Source organism: Varroa destructor, unplaced genomic scaffold (genome assembly GCF_002443255.2).
Source record: "Varroa destructor unplaced genomic scaffold, Vdes_3.0 BEIS01000007.1, whole genome shotgun sequence".
NCBI lineage: Eukaryota > Metazoa > Arthropoda > Arachnida > Mesostigmata > Varroidae > Varroa > Varroa destructor.
Window position 1 is genome coordinate 37,988,372 of NW_019211460.1, and position 23,111 is coordinate 38,011,482.

Sequence of the window (23,111 nt, forward strand, 5' to 3'; positions counted from 1 at the left end):
AAGGAAACAAACGCTGCTTTGATTGAGATACTTCCATTTATTTGACAGTTACAATAAACTGAAATACCTAAAAGCAAAGATAATTTTTCACTAAACCTTATATATATAAGGTTATTGTTTAGACATGATACGCCAGTCTTGCGTTTTTTTCCCTTTACATTATCGCTTGTGTTTGCTATTTGTGGTCACTAAACAGGAGGAACTCTCGCACACGCCTTCTTCCCGCGATACGGAGGCGATGTTCACTTCGATGATGCGGAAAAGTGGACAATTAATGAATACGGAGGAATAAATCTCTTTCAGGTAACGTCATATACGAACGAAGGCACATAAATGCCTGTACCTATGCGTGTACCTAGGCTTAAAAAGCGTTCAGCATCATTAGCATAGCTCTACCAGTATTACCTGCGCCACACAGAAAACAATAACATGAGCTCTCAGAAAAGCACCCATAGGCACTTGTCACTACACCGTGTAGGGAAGCCGCATGCCCCATCGAGCTCCGTGCCAGGTCCTTTGATGTCTGGCTGAACCTCCCTTGAAGTTCGTCGAATGAATCAACCTGAAAAGCGAATAAAAGAGGCTAAAGGCGGTACGTTGAGAAAACGAAACAGTCAAGGCTTGCTCAGTGATCGCTCATTAGAAGATGCCTTCTTTGCTTTAGTCCGTTTTTCTCCATCGTCCGTCCGTCGGTAGTTTCAATTAGTTTGGAATTTTTTTTCTACTCATGGACCGCTGCTTTTGTGTCTTCAGCATAAGCTGAAACAAACAAAGCTAATCAACTGAAAATAGTAGATCATAAACAGATGTTCAGATTAACAGGTAGATAGGTAGGTAAATAGCCATATAGTATGACGCCAAGAAGAGACACAATCAGCTCGATGAAAATAGTTGTCAAACAGGAGAAAGGTGGCTGGCGGGAACCGGTACTTATTTTTGGACTATGCAAAGCTTTTCTCTAGCTTCGAACTGTTTTTTTTTTATTTTTATTGTTCCAAACGTGAATTGAGAAGGTAACTAAAGTAGTTCAGCCATTTCCAAATGTGTGTAATAGCAGAGACAAAACTCTAAGGGAATGATTTAAAACTACAAATAAAATATCGCCCATTTTATAAAGAAAGGATGAACGCGCGAGCAGTGACGACTATATAGAACGTAGTGACATATCGTTAACTATTATACTTTACAAATTCAATAACTGCATAAAAATGTTGTACGCAGGTAGCAGCCCATGAATTTGGTCACTCCCTTGGACTTTCTCACAGCGACATCCGTAGAGCACTCATGGCTCCCTTCTATCGTGGCTATGATCCTAATTTCAAGCTTGATAAGGATGACATTGAAGGTACACATGTGCATCATTAAGATAGTAGTTTCATTACATGTATCATACGTGTGGCTTTTAGCTTTCTTCTTGACCAGTATGAAATTACACCATATGTGTATATATATATGGCACGATATGGTATGCCAGTCTCTTTAAATGACTTCCGCGTCTTATAGCAGCTCAGTCACGACATCCTTTGTCTTTCATAGGAGATAGATAATCTCCAGCACCAATTAACTGACCGAAGTAATCTGCTGTTGTTAGGTATTCAGTCGCTCTACGGGCCAAAGAAGTCTTCGTCTGCAGGCAAAACACCAACACAATCAAAAACGCGACGACCCACAACTGCCCGACCTGCATCAGGCGGCCCAGACGTGTGTCTTGATGCCCGAGTTGACGCAATAACACGCACAGAAGATAAATCGACGTACGTATTTAGGGGCGAGTGGTATTGGAAACTTGAACCTGAAGGTATCGCTTCAGGTTATCCACGGCGAATTCATGATGATTGGCCTGGATTACCAAACAACATCGATGCCGCCCTTACGTGGTCGGACGGAAAAACCTTTTTCTTCAAAGGCGGACTATACTGGAGATTCAAAAACAAAATCGTTTCTGCCGGCTATCCGCAGAAGGTCTCCGTCGGCTTTTCGGGCATCCCGAATGACATTGACGCCGCATTTGTATGGAGTGGCAACGGCAAAACTTACTTCTTCAAGGTAAATATGATAGTCACCTCTAGCTGCTAGTTCGCTTTATTTTAAACTAGATTTATACTGAACGAAATGTAAAGAAAGAGTTCTTAGAAAAAAAAAAACTAAGAAGGGCAGTGACTGAACGTTTGCTTGAACATGTAACGATTACGTTTCGGCTAATGTGCTCTGATCAGGTGTAAAACATGTAAAATTGCATCTAGGCCAAAGTAAGTTTGACCTCTGCTTTCGTTTGAGTAACACTATATTTGTAATAAATACAAATCTAGTAGTAACCCTTGCCAGCCACTGTTTGACGGCTGAGAGTGGCCAATGGCAGCACGAAGTGCTACGATTAGTCTGCTTGACGGGCCATCCGACACAACTTTGTTATTGGGGCTCTGTCGGACTCTGATTTATGCTGTGCTGAAGGTTTTGCATTATGCCGCACATTGCACTTTCGTCGCGAAGCGTGGGCCTGCAGAATGCTATTATCTTTTGTTAGGACCTTCTACGCCCAGACAGAACAATGAATTAACGAAAATTCCCCATTATAACCGTGATGAGTATGTTTTTGTAGGGCGACCAGTACTGGCGATATGATTCCCGTGCCAAAATACCTGTTAGCAGCAGGTACCCCCAGGAAATTTCCACCGTATGGGAAGGCATTCCGTCTAACATTAATGCAGCGTTCCAGTGGCAGAATGGCTACACGTACTTCTTCAAGGGACAGAGCTATTACAGATTCAATGATAAGGACTTTACTGTGAGTAGCAGCCGAATAGATAATTTTGTATTTCGACTCTAAGTATTATTTCTATTGCTAGATAAAAACTAATATCTAATGCCAAGGAGACGATTTTATCTGTATACCTAAACTTCACTAAAAATGTATAAAATTACAAAGGAAGCATATAGCACTGTCGAAAAGGTAACAACCGATTTTAAGCGGAATCCCTCCTAAATTAACAGTACCAAGGAAGGTTCGCAGAGAACGGAACAGATGCTGTCTGACGATGCCAAATCTAGGCCCCTAGGCGGACGCATTCAAACTGGCCATTGAAATCCTTTCAATTTTTGTTAGGCAGCTGGGCAAGATGCATGTGGCTTGACGTTATCATGGTGAAAACACAACGTCTTCTCTATTTGCTAGTTCCGGGTGATCTTTCTCCATGGTTCGTTGTAATCTCGTTAGTTCTTGATCGTAAATTTTCGAATTAATCGTTCCGCCAGGCGGCAGCAATTCGTAATGCTTCACCTTTGGGTCCGGGCTTTTCCACAAATTAAGGGGCAAATTTTTTTTTTTATTTACATATTATTGTGGTCTGTGATCCGGTCTGTCGCCATTCGTGATCAACCGCTCTGGAAATAACTCGCTTCGGTTACGCATTCGTAGAGTTTTGCAGATGAAAATGCAATCTAGTAATTTTCTTTTTGCGTTGATTCGCGCGGCACCTAAAAGTCGACCTTCTTTTGTACTCAGCTTTCTTCAAATGGTTTAGGGCTGTTTAGTGGTGAATATTTAATTTTTTGGCGATATAATGGTTACTCGCTGAAGTTTCGAAATAATTCTGCTAAATGGTCGACCAAGCATCTTCTAAACGTCAAAATTTCCCGAACGAAGGGACCGTGGTCGGGTCGTTTCTCCCGATAACGCATTTTGCACATAAAGAGTCCATTTTTGCTAGGTCTCGACAGCATTTGTGCTTTTATTAAAATAAAATTGTTGTATGTCGTAAAATTTCGTAGAAATTCCTTATATGTTCTTCTTCTTAGGCCTGAATAAAAGCTTTCAAACAATTTTAGGACATGTTGTACTGCCAACTTTCATATGATATCAACGATGACGTCGCAATTCGTATTACCTGAATGTGCAGTTTTAAAGCGATCCAACTGGAAAAGCGGTCAACATATAGCAACAACAATAAAGAAGATTCGTCTAGTTCTTCTATCCACCATTTTATCTATTTACAGGTTGACAGCGGTTCTCCGGCGTATCCCCGCAGCATCGCTGAATGGTGGTTCGATTGTAAAGAGCTCAACCGGGCCTACCTGACACTTGCCAATGGCACAGCTTTAGGACATCTCGGAGAAAAGAGTCGTAGAGACGTCGAGGAAGTATCAGACGAAGAGAACCGCGTCGTCGATATCCGGTCGCGACTTGTGAACGAGGAAGCACTCCGAGCCGTCCGAGGCGCTGAGGCGGAGCATCAGCATGAAGATAACCAGCATTATCAACGCCAGCATCACGAAGTGCAGCATTCAGATCTGTACGGTAATTCCACCTGCAGGCCTACCACTTTGTCTCTAACGTCTATTAGCCTATTTGTATTAGCGAGCCAGCTGCTGTTGCTCGACCGAAGGCGTCATTTTTCACTATGATCGGTATTTAGTCATATACATACACTCGAAACGTACAAACGCTCTAATTAGGTGCGTCAAGTATATAGAGCCTGGAGGATTTTGAGCGCTCGACGCGAGAGCTGGATTGATGTGGACAAATCGGCTTGGAAGGGAGGATTTTGGACAACAATGTCACCAGACCGTGGAAGGGTCGTTAATGCGCTAGTGGAACGGACATTTAATCGCAGTATCAAACTTTATCTGGTACGGAAGAGACGCTCTATAAGAAGATTGGGATGATGATGATGATCGGGAGATTACTGAAGTACAAGTATTTCTCGACGACGCTAATTGCAAAATTCCCTATCAATCCCGAAAATCTTTAAAAAAAAAGGCACACAATCCATCAAAAAACACCGTCATGCGTCTACTACTTGAGGTCGTTTCCATATTTTTATTTCGGGATAACTCAACTGATCGAAGCATGTCTTCGACAAGACCAGTGTCTTCCTAGCCTTTCCTATTAAAGAAAGGATCATCTGATGGTATTTGGCAACCTGCAATCCACTGTTGTACGTTTTGCGGTGAGTAGGGTAGCAAACTTATCAGCATGCCTCCTCTATCTGCCAGTACATAATATGACTTTGGCATTCCTTAAGCCTGGTAGATTAAATTTTGTCTACGTATAGTGGACAAGTAAACCGGTAAAGCTTGAGATGACCCCTAAAATAGGATATAAGGTAAATACGTGCGTATGGTTGCAACAATGCGCAGTGTATAAATCACGATAAGCCCGTAAATGGGTCTATTGACACTCTTCTAATGGCGGTGGTGTAAACAAGTGAGAAAATGAAAACCTATTTAATTTATTTACATTTACAGTTTAAAAGAAAGATTAATACTATTTAATATAAAAACAAATGGTGGATGCACAGAAGAGCTATGAATAAAATGGTTGTATGTATACAAATAATATCACTCGTTTTCAGTGTTCAAACCTCTCTCTGTTTAAAACATGGCATGGCAAAATTATGCTAGAGTATGCCATCAAATGCGCGCTGTTACCGCTTCTAATTTTCATAGAAGTGCACACGATGTTTCTACGAATGTCTAAAGCAATGGAAAGAACACCAGACGTTTGTTGGGTTTAATCCCATAAATATTAAGCGTACCTTAAGTACTTACTGAAGCTCATATCGCATGAAAAAGCTAGCGACAAAAAAAAGCTCGTCTGGCTTATACGATTTTCAGTCGATGGCTGGTCGGCTTCAAATAAAATGAGGACTGCCTAACAATCTGCCACTGAATAGTGCAGGCTCGTTGTTTCGCGAAAAGACAGAATGGAAGCCGTTTGCCAAATACAGTAAACGAATCGGATATAAATAGAGGAACTATCGTCACCTTTGTCTTTTGCGAGTTCTCTGATGATCGAGGAGGGTGACCGAGTTAGAAGAATCTTCGGTATATTGTAGCTACATCAAAAACAATACAGTTATTTTGACCGCGTTTCATACTGCACATTGTTTCATAATAGTTGTAAAGAATATGAGGTTTACGCACGTCGCCTTCACGCTTAATATAAAAAATATTTAATAAAATTTGTGTAAGGTTTTCGATGTTTATAGTACAAGTCTCGAAAAAACTGTGTTGCCCGTGACGCATAATCTCACTTATAGAGCTAGCTTGATACAACAAGGGACTCAGCATTCGTTGTGTCGTACGGCCAAGAAGCACCGAAGTTCGCTTATTTAAATCATGATGGTTTTCTAACCATTCGTAGTTGAAGTTATGGCATTGCAAGTCTGTGCGGCAATTTAAGCGCCAGTAGAGATGCTTTTACCTTTGTCATTTTGAACGGAGACAAGCACAGCCTCAAGAATGAAGATAATAGAAACCAGTAGTTTACCTAGAAATCTGTAGTGCTGGAATTTACGTGGGAAGGTAACGTGAAAGGACACTGACGATTGAACATCGTTCACTTTTCCTATTTTAGTTTTATTTTAAAGAAAAAGGACGAAGGCCCATAGGTTCCAGTAGGCGAGGAAGATAGATCCCTGAAGCCGTTGAGCTAGATTAGCCAAATCGAGGAATACGGACTGTGAGTTCAAACTCTAGAACAGATACAAAAGTCAAGCTATCTTAGAGCGTTACTCACGAACTCATGTTCCTTCGAAGGCGAATCGAAAAAAAAAAAGCAGAATGAAGGTGCGCAAACATCCTAGGCCTTTTAAAATAATATGACATTAGTGATCTCCCTTCCTTGGCTTATATCTATCCATTCGACTGTACTTTATGACATATTTATTCCGCTTAGCTGGTCTATAGCGGATTACATCGCTATAATTAGAATTGTTAAGAAGCCGAAACACCGTATTTGATGTAGCAACGTGCACATTTTCAGTTTTTGTTTTATATTTGATTTGAGTAGAAAGTAAGAATTTAGACAAAAAAGAAGATAAGTTAAAAAGTTCAACAGCATTAGGTTACGACTACCAAGAGCGCTCTACTTCTAACGGCGTTCGGAAACATTGTCATAAATGGACTTTTATATTTTTCATAAAGAAACCAAGAAAAATCGATGCATGCTTCGTGTAACCGCGGATGGTTCATCGGAGTCTGTAGCGGCCCCTGGCTACCCGCCTCCGCTCGTGCGTTGTTGTATCTTTTGTTCGTTTGTTTTTGCCTGCTTCTTCGTAATCCTATTTTTCCCCTTCGCTCGACAGCCGAAGGCAAGAAGCCGACAGCAAATGCTACTAGTTCTATTATGTCTGTCGCCGTTGCTCCGCTGCGAAGTCTCCACGGGCCTCGGCCAAACCTAACGGAGCGCTGGCGTCCAAGTATAATCTAGCGACGGAGCCAATAGCCCTGGCGGTCTGTTTAGCATTGTTGGCTAGTGTGCGAGCTGGATCTCGAGCTGGAACTTCAGTTAAGACGTGGCTTCACCTTGTACCCCTTCCTCGCCGTCTTGGCGCGCTTTTGCCTTAGGTTACTGAAATATGACGAGTGACTGAACTATGACAGGGAGATGCGGGACAAAAAGAAGAAGGGCAAAGCGAAGGCATTTTCCTGTTATCCACGGGAACGCATTGACAGAAGCGACAACACCAGAACCTACCTAGCTGATGACTGCTGGTGGCGACAGCACTGTTGCTGTTAAGAACGATGACGGCGCCGAAGGTAATGCGTGGGTAGAGGAGATATAAATTCATGCCGCGTAAAGAACATCTCTGTTTATCGTCTTTAATCCGCTTGTGTGCCGTGTTGCTAGTAAAAATGGAATTGCAGCCGTGGGTGAGACGCGGGCTTCGCTGAAATCCGTTCAAAATCTGAAGTACTCCGTGTTTCGAGCTTTGACGTCCGATATCGCCGTTAGACACGCCACCAGACGACTAGTTCTCAGCACGGAACGAGCTCGATCCTAGACCTAGAATATGAGGTACTAATACAACAATTATTAGCTATTCTCACCATTATGTATTGACCTTAATCCATCGCTAACTAGATGTAACGTCATGTACCTTCTACCCAATAAGCTATTTTCAGCAATAAACTCATGCAAATGCCTAGATGTGTCCATTTGGTACCTAATGAGCTTTACGATAGCGCAATAATTCGATCCGTGTAAATAGCTTTGAGAACTGTTATTCATTTGAAAACTGAAGGACCACAAAGCGAGTGCTTCTCCTTAACTAAAGCTCGAAGGAATGGATTTATTATTTACTTCTCTCATTGACTCAGACTTAATTTTCGCTGGAATTTACATATTGAGCAACTTTATGACTGCGCGCGCAAGGCACCATAGCAGAGTGGGGCATATTGCTCTCCTCCAAGCTTCTCATTCTGAGCAAAACAAATAATAATTTGGCCACTGACGTTGCGAATGAATTTTTTATTGCTTAGGTATATTTTTCACACATACTACCAAATTAATCATGGGCATTTTTTGTTCCAACCAATTATGTTTGCTACCGCAGAATATGATTATACGCTACAGACCATATAAAACCCAGTTCATGCATTTCCCCAGACGCTTCGGCGGCGGGCCGGCTACAAACAAGAATGTTGTCATCACCACTAATATCAGCCAACAGTTCCTCGCATCTGCTCCTACATCTGTATAGTTGGCGCGATCTACACTCTATTGTCCTGTAGAAAGGATCTTAGTGAATCATGTTCCAGGGTGTCGAAAAGCTGCTGCATAGCAGCTTGAAACATCGTTGAAGCAGATGCTTCAACACATTCGTCGTCGTCGTGGACGTTGTTGTCGTTTGTTATTGCTCTCGCTGTTGTATTATTCTTCGCAAACAATGGCATACCGCGCAAGGTAAGGCTGAAACCCTAGTCTTGCCGGGAACTTAGTCATGATGAAAAGTCGCTGTACTTCTCTGGCAGTAAAGAGAGCCTTACGATCTAGGCCCAGCCTGTGTTGGATACCAGCCAGGCGTTGCTGATTTATCTCTTCTCTTTATAGTAATAATAGTCTGCTCTACGGCATTTGTTCGCACCTAGCTTTCAGGCCGGTGTTGTGCCTGTATACGATTGCGGTAGGATGAGATAGAAGAAGTAAACAGTTTTAAAGTGAAAAGGTCGGCGAATGGAACATGGAACTGAGACGGCAAAGTAATCAATCACAGATGTACAACAATGCGAAACAAATAACCTAGAACATCGTCCAGCCTTTGACTGAAATCGTTGTTTCCGATTGCTGTCGTTGTTATTGCCGATATTCAACATCGTTCCCATATAAAAAAAACCAATCCACTTTGGAGTAATGCCAAAGACAGACAGGCGTGCGGGGCTGTATGTACTGCGATGATGGTATATAACTTAGGCAGGAGAGGTCGGAGACAAATTGATTGACGCAGTCACTCCTACTTGAGTGACTAAGCAACTCCCAACACCGCCGAAATGAAGGACGGAGGAATGAGGTATCGGATGAATTAGAATTCGGGCCATTCGTTTTGCGTCGAGCCAGGCAACCCCGCAATGGCGCGAGGAGAATAAGGCCATTGAATATTGGTTCGAGCTCAACAGACTAAAACGTCGTTAGGTTTTAATTAGCTTCAATGAGGATTGAAGTCAGCTGTTCAGACTTCAAAGCTTTAGGTTGGAATGAAGTTTATAACGAGTTACCTCACCGCAACTAGCCATCTCGTGTTATAAGGAGATGTTTGTAACACCTATTGTGTTGCACATTGGAACAACAAAACTAAATGGTACGCTATAACAATCCCACACCAGGCGCATAGATTAGATTGAAAAATTTCGAGTTGAAAAATGGCTGACGCTGGAAGTGTTTTCAAAGTGTTATTTTAAGGCGCGTATTTGCCGAACAAATAAATTACGTTTCGTGGCTTCTGCGACGCATACAATTAACTACAATATTTTCTATTTGTGTCTGCTTTTTTTTTCACGTAATTGAGTCTGATGGTTGGATAACGAACGGGCGAGACATTGCAGAAAAGATGAACCTAAAGCTAATCATGGTCCCGTAAAGGCCTAGATCTAAGTATAAACTTCAGCATGCTGATAATGTATGGATATACGAAAGTTCTACTAGCTACGAGACTCTGCGTCAAGCGTCCACGCATATTTGCCTTTCTATGCAGCCAGCATATTTCATCATATTGAACAGACCTTCCATCTTTTGTTGACAATTAAAAAAAAGTAAGCTTTACACAATAGATATATATTTATATATAACATCACTTTAAGCCAATTATTTAAAATAGATGCCAAATGCAGCTGAATACAGAACAGGATACCGCTGCACGAATATGTATGCGCATTTATCAATGCAAGCGAAGAATGAAGTCAATCGATACATACAGGAATAATAGTTGATTCAAAGTTTGTATGATTTCCATCCTTTCCTTATCCTTCATTTATTCGAGGACAAACTTGCCTCAGCCGGCGGATATATGCACTCACTTCCAAAGACCGCTATTACTGGTGCATGGCTGCTAACCGGTCCTACAATCGAAAGATTCTGTCTGCTTCCGTGGAACAGTTGCGCCAACCTACAGCTAACTTCATATGCAAATGAAGCCAATTCTAGATATAATGGAAAATTCCTTTTTAGGTAATTCTAATTTAAAATTTCCAACAAACGCTTCCAACGCGGCAAACTTTATTTCGTTTACCTATAGGAACACTTTGGAATGGCTGCATGCTTCACCGAGAAGTAGAAATACGGCTTATGGCACGGAAGTTCGCAAGGGGTTAACTTTACTTCGCTTGTTTGGAAAACCCGACTGAGGGCTGTTGTGCTTCCGATATCCTGAGAAAAGGAATCATGCATATAGCTCTACGCTTGGTTTTCCCCATATTTTACCGACTAATCATAGCTACTGCATGCTGCATAGCATAAAGGTCTGGTCATATACATGTACGAGAGCGTGAACATAGCAGCCATCTCGAAACGGGCTCAAGTATATGTTTTCTTATTCCTTTGGGTGCAGATTTAGCTTGACAAGAACTAGTAAGAACGGCACGCCTGGCAAGAATCTATTGCGTGCCAAAAACTAAAAATACCAGAAACACTGATGTAAATCGTGCTCCCAAAAAAATTAAAAGATTGTAGAGTATCCAGTGCGCACACCGTCTCAAGTTTCGAACATTCTATAGTGCATGCAAAGTTAAATTTTCGAGAAAAAAACCCACCTTCTGCAATGTTTCTATCTGGAAAGTCGTTATGAAATGTTTTGAAAGGTGCCCTTTCTCATCCAACCCGATATGCGCATAGTAACTTAAAATCAAAATTTAAGATAACATTAAATTGATAGTCGTACGAGGACAACACTATAAGTAAAAGTTGAAAGCCCGTATAAAGAAATGGTTCAATCGATAGGTCAACGCGATACCAACGTCACAATAATGGAGCATCGTTTTTATGTAAACTCTTAATACAATGAGAAATGGTGGCCGCAAATAACTGAGCGACCAAAACGATAAAATAAAAAAAAATATAATGGAGGAACTAAAGTAATGCAGTAAATCACTAAAAATAGGGTAATGAGAGAATTGCAGAAGATCAACGAGGAAGGTCAAAGTGCCTTCCATTTGTGACCTGCACTGCCTAACAACTTGCGTCTCTGAAGTTTTTTAGAAATCGACCGAGAAGACCGACAGGTATGCGTTTGGCTTCATAGCCATTTAGCCTCTACTCATATGTATTCCTTTGGCCCTGTTGGCCTTTTTAATAGTATTTGCCCCCTGTCATAGAAGGTGTCTCCCCCTGCCTCCCGAGGCCTATAACTCTACTGTAATATCTTTATTAGTGTCGTTATCAATTCTTTGTCGATAGATCGTCGTCCGCACAGAAGTTGAACTAATTTTTTTCTTTCAAGGAAGTCCACCGGCTTCAACTACACTTTTTATGGCTGTTAAATACTCATACACTTATGACGCGCTTACGACAGTCTTCAACAACTTCCTCCAACGTAAAAAAACTATTATCTATTGAAACATGTCGTCCTGATTTTCAAAGACAACTTGAATTCGGATTTCGACATGCCCATTGCTAATAAGTAGCCACAATTTCGCTAATCAAAACTGTTTGTTCATTGCCTAATACTTCTTTATTTAAGATTTTTATTTAAAAATTAGTTAAATCAAACGAGAAATTTCTACTTCTGTTTGGACAATATGTACGTACAGCAAAAAACGTCTCAATTAGCAAACATTTGATTACTGCCCAGCCAACGATGTAGCAACCGAGTCGAGATTTATGCCTATTTAGAGCATTTGGTTTTGAAAACAAATCCTTTAATGCATACGTATTATAATACTCATGTAGCAAGCGTCGCGTCTGCTTTTCTCTAATCAAACGCATAAATATTTACTCTCACAGTTCAGTAAAGGAATCGCTGTAAACCAACTGAAAAGGCGACTTGGTCTGACCTTATAAGAAGGCCACTGCATAGAATATTAGGATTTATTTGCATAGGAGGGTGCCATTGGCACCGTGCATGGACTGATAGAGGGCTACGACGTAAGCTCGATGAAATTTCTAGATGCAGACCTAATAGATTGCATTCTTCGGGGACTTTTAATTATAGTCAAGTTGGGCACTTGTCGCTAAAGCCTTACAGGCATAATTACTTAGTTTTAAAGAATAACGACTAAAAAGACTTCTACTTATGAAAAAGTTCTACTTGTATGAAAAATTCGTGTCGAACTCAAAAAACTACAGCGGCTATAAAGGTTTTTCTAACAAAATGGTGTCCTGTTGGCCTTTTTTTCTAATAACTCAGTCGGAGCATAGCAAGCGGAGCGTAAATTATAGGTGTCGAAGCTTATCGGTATCATAAATACGTTTGGCGTTGGGGATCCGCAATGACAGAATGTAAATGCTTTCATGTTCTAACTATGAAGCGATTACTTCTCTATCCAAAACGAAATGGTCTTCGAAAGTTAGCTCATTCAATTACATTAAACCAATCAAAGTAGTCACGGTAATGACGTAATAATTCGGGCCTTTTCGAAAACTCAGTGAGTTCGCAAGAACTGGATGTTCCTGGAATCGATTAGCAAAACTTCACTCCTACTAGTCTTTGCATTGCTAGCCTTCATTCGGTACCGATGTTTTCTTTGATAAAGTCAAAACTGTTAGGGTCATTGTCTTCTCCAGATGCAACGTTGAGCGGTGATGTGGTATCTAGGTTGAATAGGGAACAATGAGAATAGCTAGTGGTACCGTTGACCCAGGTTGAAGGCAAATGCACAGAGGAATATTGAGCTATTGGATTTCAATAGTTGCACAAAGTTACTCGGACGCACTGTTTATAATCTTGTTCAAATAGACGCTATAGGAATACATAATAGGAATCTAGCACATATTGCTATAGCGAGATACCGAGTGCTTGGGCCGGATGGGAATCAATATATGGCTCTTTTCTACTTATCTCTAACCATCTATTGCAGTAATGTACTCATAGCAGAACTCTACTTTTCTCACCTGTTGAATAACAAGACGAGAGGGTGCGAGAAGTAGGCCTACCGTTTTGAAGAATCGCAAAAAATACACTTATAATTATTCATATCAGAAGGTATAGACATGTGGCGATTATTAAGCTGCGTCTATTGTTGCACAATGATAGAGTGACGACAAGAAGTAATTCTTGAGTTAATTAAGCTGTCAGGATCTAGTTTGGCTGTCCTTGATATTACTAAGCAGTTGTCAGGACTTGCCTATATATTCGTTTCTTCAATTGAGCACAAGTCAAGGTAGTAGAAATTTTAACGTATCTATCCATTAGGGAGTCATTGTCGGCCCTGGCAGATGAGGGCATTCCGTCTGCCCAATAGCAAACCCCACCATACATTGATTAACTAGCGGCTATAAATATTCTCATGTACATATTTATTCACCCCTATCTAGCATATCCTCTACGTTGTACGTATACACCTAACATTGGTGTCCCGAACAAAAGCGATCGACTTGCTATCAGATTTAATTAGATCTACCTATTTTATATACGGTCGTAATGGTGGGTGCGAGCTGTAACTTAAGCACAAATGTGCCTAAAATTAAGTCGCTTTTTTAGCTGAGATGTTTCTCTACGAGGAAAATGATAGTTTTCGGCACCATTTAAGCATATGCTAAACTGAATTTCCGGGCTTGACCAAGGCGTTTTGGCCTATAAATCGTACAAGGCCAGCCTCTATCAGACTGTCACTGGCTTTATTCTTCGCCAAATATACAGAATAGTTCTCATTTATTAAATATTATAAAAATGCATATAGTCCAGTATATTAAGAACACGGGTACCGCTTTTAAAGTGATGGCTTTATGAACTTTCTAAGACATTTAAGAAAGATAGTCGAAAATAACAAACAGCACACAAATCGATAGATGTTGTCGGGTAAAGGAATCTACTTTGCCATTACAGCGTTTCCAGACTAAGTGCCCCCAGAAGGTGCCGCAGTCCTTACGCCCTGGCAGTTCTTCTTCCTGTTGTGGTGCGCACTCAGCTTGCGTAATCCTTAAGATCTGGATCTGACGATTTCGTATGGTGTATGGCTGCTCGCTCCGCGTTCGGCACACGTCTGGTCTTTCTTGCCAGTTACGTTCTCCTCCGTCGACACCCATTCGTTCTGGTAAAGCTCCCCTTCCTATAAGCACCGTAAACTGACGCTGCTGGCCGTATCAGCGGTTGCCTTGTGGGTAGCCTACCTCCCGGGGAATCCGGCCTCCAACCGGCAGGTCTCTCACGGCGATATAACTAGTGGTTCTCACGACCTAGTCGTTTCCATAGTTTGTCGCGCGCGGGCTTTGCCGTCGCCAAATCGATTTGTGAAAGCTATTGATCGACGACAGATAATAATGTCAACTATCATCTAAGGATTTTATTCTCCAATCGCGTCGGAGCTAGGAACTGTTGTTTGTTTACATCTCGGTAACATTTGCAAAAATATGGACATAAACTTGTGGTAACCTCACGGCATATACTGTAACTAACTGTATTATATCCATCTGCCCTCATTATTAAAGAACGGCGTATTCGAACAGAATTACGCCCTGCATATGCCCTATGTTGATCCTGATAAAAGCAGCAAATGATGAACGCAAAACAGTCAACATCGAATCCCCTTCTACCTACACTAGGCGCCAAAACTTTTTTTATAACATAGAACTATTGTTACACCACTTTTTTTTTCTTCAAAGTGTTGAGCTAATCAAAAGTTGTCCACGGTTCGAGAACCCATACGAACAGAGAGCAAAAAACGTGTTTCTTTATACATTGTTCATCTTCTGAAACAACAATACTTTTACACCATCTATTCTTATTGTACATTAAAAATATTTTATTGGGTAATATTGTATCGTCATCATCTATTTTTATTTAACCCACCTTATAGTAAGCTATAGAGTTATTACGATGTGTTTATTGTTTTATGATTTTTTCCGCTGCGTCCTTCATCTGTTCGTGCAACTTTTGACATATCGTTCATGACCTAAAAACTAACATGCACATACTCGTCCAAACAATGTAATATTTTCTCCACTTAAGAGAAAAACGGATGAATATCTTAAAACATATATAAATGTATATAACTCTATCTGTTAACGCTCCCTCTTGACATATTGGCACGTTTATCAGCGATACTGATGTCTCTACCATTACGGCTATATTTTATGCCCCCTACGAAATATGCACAACCTAGCTAAATGCAGATGTTCATTTATGTACAAAGTCGTTCGTATTGGTTACATCAAACAGGTCTACAACTATTCGTTATGACATCATTTTTCGCCCGCCAACGTGTTGGAAAATTGAAAAAAAGCTAAACCTGAACGCCGAAGCGAATATTATGACTCTTTAGAGTAAACGAGTCGCTCCGTGTTTGCGTAACTGAACCACCTCAATGGACCTTCTACATCACTAGGTATAACTCACACACAGTATAGAAATATCTACATAATAGAAGTTGTCAACTTGTTGTTCTTGCTCATAGACAAAACAAGCACCACGAAGTGAGCATTTTGTCGCCGTCAGAAAGGCCACTTATCCACAAAAGCAAGTCTCTCCGGTTAGACGACTGCAACAATGGACATTAGATCCGAAGTGAATACGTATAAGCTGTAGTACGTCAAAGTCGAATTTGCGAACTGCCTCAGATTTGCAATTCATCTCGAAAGTCCTTTACATATGTCCCTTGCGTTCAATAAGACAAGGGCTATAGCGGCTCGCATCAACAAGTGACCAACACTAGTTCGTTAACAGGCACTGGATCGTGTGCTACATCTAGTCACAACGACTGGAGTTGATCAATTTTGTACGTCCAATTAAACATCTGTTCTCGCTGTTAGCCTTTGAGAAAATTTCTTTGTACGGACTAATGACACGGTACCGTTCGTGTATTGTTGTAATTTTGGTATCACATAGTGTGATCGAAACACGGCTCAACCAATTAATGTGATTTTCCCATCTTTGAACACTGGCTGCGTAGTGGAGATTGAACGCGTTCGTACGGCTTCAAGCCACTCATTTTAGTCTCTCTGTCGCACATATTTTAACAGAATTATGAATATGATTACTGTTTCTGTCAACGTTAGCACCTAGGTATTAATCACCAGAATTACCCAGAATTAATAGCAATTCTGTCCAACCTGCACAAGCGTCGGTAATGAAGGCGGCACCGAGAGTGTCCTAAAATAGGCCCGCGTTACCTGAACACTCTCTTAGTTAGTTATTAACCTGTGCTTTAATATGGGTACACGTTAGTGTATTCGCATCATCGAATATAAACGAATATCGCTTTTAGAAAACTATAATAATATTAATGTAACTATATACAGCATCCTCTTAATGTGTTAGCGAGGATCAAACAAACTTCGGCTTGATTCGTATCGTGCTTCTAAGCAAAATTTAAAAAGAATACGCCATAACTGTAAATGGACCATACCCTCATTTAAAGTAATCATAATTCAATTCAATCGCAGTTGAAATTGAAGAGAATCGAACTATAGAAGTTTAGTTAACCGTATTAAATGGAAGTTATCTGGGATACGTGTTAAGTTATACAGCACTTTATCCCAAAAAAATATTTCGTCTATTTTAGCATAACCTCAGCTCGCCACTTGTGGCGCAGCTAGATGAAGAACTTGTCGACCACTTATTCCAAGAGTTATGCGCTAGGACCGCATCCTCTGGCGCATTATAAGGAGGGGACCGTGTCGGCCGTTGTTCGCCATAATATCCCAACATCCCGCTTTGGGCGAGCCTTTTCCAATCAAAAGAAAGGGTCGATTTCCGTTCTGTGTAGAAGCCTACCTGCGTAGAGGTGTGTATGGACTATAATAAGGAGTTTTCATAAATGGCGCTGGTTTCATCCGGAATAATATAGCGAACCTGCGGTACTGTGGATTTTTGTTCTGAATTCTGGAATTAAAATACATACATTCTAAAGTAAAAAAAAAAAACTACGATACATACATCAGCAGGAGCCACTAGTATACCAGTGACGTTTTGGTAGGTAATATATATAACAGGTGCACGCATTACATCCCAAGTGAACTTGGGTTCATTCTTATATGAGACCGGTTGAAGTTCTATGGCCTGTCTTGTTGTGCTTCCTCGTTTTCTGTCGTGTTCTTGCAGCGATCCGCGCCGGTAGGCCGGAGTTCCCGCGGGTTGATAAAGACACTCACTCAATCGAGTCCGGTTTGCGAAATGGGCTAGAGTTGAGCAAGTATCTGTAGACGGATTGCTCACTTGAGACAAATAGCTTCTTTGGGGCTGATTTGGCCCAAGCGTCGTCGGACGCCAAGAACCTCCTCGACCAGCCCCTGAGCCGTTGCCGATCACAATTTTCCCCACTTAATTTCATATTGTACCCTTGTATTTTCTCTGGCAATTCTCGCTATTGTTGTTCTCAATGCTGTTTGACTCGATACAGAATGCCACTTTTTGCCATGCTATTAAATACACTATTATCGAAGCCGTTGTAGCACATTTGCTACGATTACTCGAGTTGTGCAAAGGCTGTGGCCGCTCGCTCACAGAATAAATCTTACCCGTCTCAAAAATGTTTGAGGTTTATAAGGAGTATTTCTTAAAGCAAATGTAATTTGTCTCTAATGAAGACTCCGTCTGTCTATGGGAAGACTATTCGAGCTTTGATCAATCTGGCGAATCTGAGCATTTCGGTGTTTTGATCTGAATATCGACAGAATTAAACACGACGCTCGTTCCGCAGTCCTGCTAAGGTAATTACTAGCTTAATTATAACCCTTTGATTCTATTGTGTTTTCTTGTGCATTTCAATAGATACACAGCAGTAGTATGTACTTTCTCGTAGAATAATGCTCTGCCGCTTTTTGTGATATTTTCATGACGTTAGTCGGTTGCACACAACTCACATTCACGTACACGTACGTGAAAATCTTTTTGCATTTTTGCACGTTTTGTGGCGGCATTTCGCCGCGAACCTGCTATCCAACAAATGTCTCCACAGAGACCTACTTGTTAGGCTTAGCTCACAGGTACCCGCTAAGCAACTGGTATACCTCTGTATGAATATTCCACTTAACAGTCCCGTTCGTGGCGAGATTTACTGATTTATCATAATGCTATTGCATTTGAATTTAGAATAAACGTTACGGGATATATCATTCGTTATTTCTGAGAATATGATTAGTTTTTTCAACTAACAATAAACAATAGCAATTTCCGATAGCCGCCGATTGCCTTCCGGTAATTGACCTTTAGTAAGCCTCCAGCGGCAAGATTTCAGCACTTAGAAAATTAATTAAATGCAGACAAAATAGCAGTTTCAAGTGAAAACGGTAGATGTCTTTTAACTCTGTACGAATGATTACACAAAAACGAACGGCTTCCTTATGTTTCCGTTGAGTCAGTGGTAATCTGAATATTTTTACAGGCTCTATGCTTCCTCGGAGTTGATTGTCTTACGCTTATTGAGGCTCCCATTTAACACGAGCGCATCCTGCACATAGCGTGGTTCACCATCGGAAGCTTTCCGCGTCGTTCTAATTCTTTCGTGTTCTCTAGTAATGCGCCTTTGTTAGCTGCAAGCTTGCTCGAGCGAGCGCACGCCTCTTAGTATGCGCTAGTTTCGCTCCCTAAACGAACGCCATGCAAAAATAAAGGAGGGCAAACATACATGTCGAGGAGTCGACGCCAGATGCGCGTGTGCAATTCTTGCCCTGCATACATAGACACACACACACACATAACTTTCAAATAGGTCGCAAATTTTTGGCTTGTACAGAAAGGTGCAATAGCTGTCTATGTGTAGGTGGCTGACAGGTCCGTGTGTGCGCCTTGTTGCCTACGTGAGTGCGATGAAGCGGCCTGTTAGCATCTCCATCTCTGTAAAGAAGCTTTTCCAACGCTTCCGAGGGCAATTGACCCATTTAGCCTTCAAACGAGCTCCTTCGTCTGCGCCCGTCACACTTGGATCAGCGCTAATCAACACAAGTACATCTTTGCAGGGTTTTGATAGCGGTACGTCTGCTGCAGTATGTCGCAGCGGAGCTGCATCAGACTTGCAGAAAGGGCCTGGTAATGAGGCTAATAGACCCATAAGGTGTTACACCTAAAAATACTATATTTACAAATAGGCATGTGTATAGCTTATAATACACATACATACATACACGATCCACATTGCTAACTTTATAGCACATAGCACGGAAAACTCATCAGGTGGATCACATATTTTTACGAATAGCGACCGGTGGTATTACACAAGCGGTCTTGTGGCTGATTCAATATTACGCTACCATCGATAGGCTCGCTTCCGATTACCAGATGGAGGTCTGGAGACATGAGCTAATTCTAACTCAGAGAGCGCGAATGTCCCTTCTTGCATAGAACATACTACACCCGCGGGTAGAAAACGATTTAATTTGATGGTATTGTAAACCACTACTTCGGTTTGATGGCACAGACATTTAATATGCATTGTGGCACATGCTGTGTATGATAAACAACGCAGTTGCATGTCTTGTTGCACAAAAATAGTACTGAAGATCCGCGTGCTGAAAAAATAGGTCCCAGTCCTTATGGACAGAGCTTATAAGATGAAAGGTACCCGGTAATCGATTTTATCTCATTTTCTCTCTTGCTAACCCCTTCCCTCACCGTGTTTCTCCATGCTATAGAAGCGGTTTTCTTGTTGGTTAGATATCATCATTTTTCTTTTTCCAGATATATTGCTTTTCTCCATTCGAAATGATCTTTTCTTCCCAAGGCCAAGATTAATGCCTCTATTTGTGCGAGTCGGAGCAAGTGGATTTTTTCGATGTGTTGCTTTTTGTGCCTGTCTAGGCTGCTATTCGTTCCCTGACAAGAGAAGTGCGCAGTTCTCGTTTCAGGATGCAGCCAGGAGTGAAATTGGTTGGCTATAGAAGAAAATGGATATATGTTAGCCGAGCCGGCTCTTATCACCACGAGATGGACGATGGTAAGGGATGTTCATGGGTACGAGAGGAGACAACTTGGTGGGAACACATAATGAGGGCGAAGTGGTGACAAGCTTTTGTTCTGAGGTGTCATCCGCCTACTAGTCAATGAGGCAGAAAGTAGACGAAAGGCACAATCGATTCCTGGTGTCAGGATAACAGGCTCGTGTCGTCTATCGGCCAACAATTGCCAATTACCACTTGCTACACAAGTGGCAAAAAAGTTTTGTACGACACAGGAACAGAGACACGGTAGGTTGGCTGAGATATAGGAAAAAAGATTCTATTTGAGGAGCCCCGATCCTATTGGATCCTATACGGTCTATTGCCCTTCACATAGATGGTATAGAGAGCAAGATGATGGTGGATGTGTTCGATGAACCTTATAATACCAGCGTAGGTGGATTATTGAATGACCATGTATCAATTTACCTGTGACGCACAGCTGTCTCACCAACCAAATGTTTCAATAGTAACCACTTATCATCCGGCAACGTAGTGAATGCCTATCTGCAAAAGGCCTTTACAACTGGAGACCTCTTCGGAGCACCTAGTTTGGCGGAGCGATTATTTTAGCTCTCATGTTATACCTAACCTGTAGATAGACGATGTATGTTCTTGGTACGAATAATAAAATAAGACTCTGAGCTTTCTATATAATTAGCTTATCCTCCTATAATTAATGTCGTCACGATGCATTATTTGCATCCCTAGGACCGGTTTCACTATTCAGCTCGCTTTTTTTCGACTCCATCTGATTTAAGGACAAAGCGAATAGCATTCGTTTAATTCAAGTCGGGATAACATATTCAATAGATCTAATTTCAGCTGATTTAGGCTATTTTTGGTAAAAAATACCTGCCCAACATTTCCATGGCTTTGCCGTCGGCAAGATCTCTCAACAAAGCAGGTCGTGGTACTAGCACACAAAACACTGTGAGGATCCTCCAATAGTCTAATAGCAACTAAACGAACCTTTCTAACGTTAATTTTATTATTATTAGGTCGTACCAAGACCACGTGGCTGCCACAACCTTCGACTTTTGTGTTAAAAACAGCGTCCGTCAGCTTTGGTCCATGAACATCTAGACCCATGTACTTCCTGTACTCGACCCACCTTTGATGTACACAGTGGACCTCAATGTCGCTTAACGTTATGCTGCTTCTTTTCGCAATCTAACGTAAAGCGAATTGAAACTCGCTTGGCCTGAAACAGGGTTCGAACTCGCTGTCGTTCTTGCATGACCCTGTCAGGCCAGCGCGGCTTTGTGACATTAGGTTTGTTAAACCAGCACAGTTTTCCGAATGCAACTCCTTGATCATTCAGTAAGTTTCAGTTTACGTAAGTTTACTGTGAAATTTGAAGCTGTGTTCTCCATTACTTAACGGATCACATACTTCAGCACTTGCATAATCTTTCCTCGATTATTGGATTACTCTGATTTAGATATTCAATGATTAATGATACTACCCCCATTGCCTTACGAGTCTATTAAAAAAACCCTAGACAGTCCATCAACAAGCTTTTGACAAACGCAATATCGAAAATTTATCTTAAAGACTTGTCAACACGGGAAGGCGGCTGGAGTTATGCAGCTTTTCCACGATAGTGTTTCAGTCATCCTGTAAGTCTATAGCATGTTTCCGATCACTTGCGCTAATCGTCTGGTGCTTCTGTAGCCGCCGCTATGGCTCTGTTGAGCCCTTACTCCTGTTCGGCTACCCCGTTACCTCTAGGTAAAATTAATTGAGACTTTAACGATTCCATGTCAATACTATATTACGCCGCTTGAAAAATCTAGCAAGCAGGAAGAGAGCGTTAATTTTAGAAAATTTTTAACTGTCTTCTAAAAACTATGGTCACTATGGTCTATTCGATTTTTTAATTCTATTTCATGTTTATTGTTTAAAAGACGAAACAACTTTGGCCGTTAAATCATTCGCAAATTTTCAACTGTTGTCGAGAGAATGGCCAAAAACATAATTTTTTTTCTCCCCAGTCTGCATTGGAATATATGTCAAGATTTTTTTAGGCATACCATTTTGATCTTAATGCTTTGTAACACAAAAAGCTTGAACAAAATATTATACTTAGTTTATTACAGATAGTCGACGCATGCATACAAACATGTGTACATATATAACCCCTCACCTATCCATGTACGAAGAGTATAGTATAATAATTATTACTATTATTATTAATATAACTATAATTAGTTTTTGCATCGCGCCTAATTAATTGGCTATACACACATTGTATTTACCAGTCGCTGAAGTACAGAACTCTCGCTCGACCTCATTATATGTGCACTTTTGAAAACTAATTAGAGCTATATACGCCATAGCGTTTACGTCGCTGCTGCCGCCGCATAGACGATTATGGCAAACATTATTTTTTGTTTGTACTTACCGAGTGTGCACCGAATAACAAAAAAAACGTTGGCCAGGAATGTCAATAATTGTACATAATGATGCCGGGTCCACGAATTTTCTACAACATTAAGTGCTTCTAGGCCGCTACCACCGATAGCGTTATCGGATCTAAGCACGGCATGCTTTATTGGCAGCGTTCCATCGTGTACTGATGCGGCTGCTTGTCCATTTCTCTTATCCTTACACTTCGTCCCACTTCCAGCTAGTAGAAGCAACGCGCTCATCCAGAGCCGAGGGGGTTGGCCTTCGAGACCCTCTTTCCCGAGTGTCGAATCGCTTGCTTTCCCATCTTCTTTGGATAGAGGAGAATGCGGGAAAGCGGTATTGCCAAGGCCGCTGAAGAGAACAGAAAGCGCAATGCTATTTGGCCATAGCGATGGCT

The 23,111-nt window shown here is 41.3% G+C and overlaps 1 protein-coding gene and 1 long non-coding RNA gene across 4 annotated transcripts in view; one reads left to right on the plus strand and one right to left on the minus strand.

Annotated features, from left to right (window-relative positions):
• LOC111254153 (matrix metalloproteinase-20-like) overlaps window positions 1-5,335 on the plus strand; it is a 44,717-nt gene extending 39,382 nt beyond the window's left edge. For all 3 annotated transcript variants that reach the window (XM_086974305.1, XM_022814709.2, XM_086974306.1), the window contains 5 exons: window positions 197-303; window positions 1,222-1,345; window positions 1,592-2,046; window positions 2,600-2,785; window positions 3,994-5,335. In XM_086974305.1, the coding sequence (XP_086830431.1) occupies window positions 197-303; window positions 1,222-1,345; window positions 1,592-2,046; window positions 2,600-2,785; window positions 3,994-4,401 (1,280 nt within the window). In that variant the 3' untranslated portion in view covers window positions 4,402-5,335. The remainder of the gene's footprint in view (window positions 1-196; window positions 304-1,221; window positions 1,346-1,591; window positions 2,047-2,599; window positions 2,786-3,993) is intronic.
• On the minus strand, window positions 18-22,883 carry LOC111254154 (uncharacterized). The gene is made up of 3 exons (XR_002674950.2): window positions 22,707-22,883; window positions 7,478-7,801; window positions 18-562 (listed from the first exon to the last, which is right to left on the minus strand). It is a non-coding gene; the product is annotated as an uncharacterized LOC111254154 (long non-coding RNA).
• Between the last annotated feature and the right edge of the window lie 228 nt (window positions 22,884-23,111).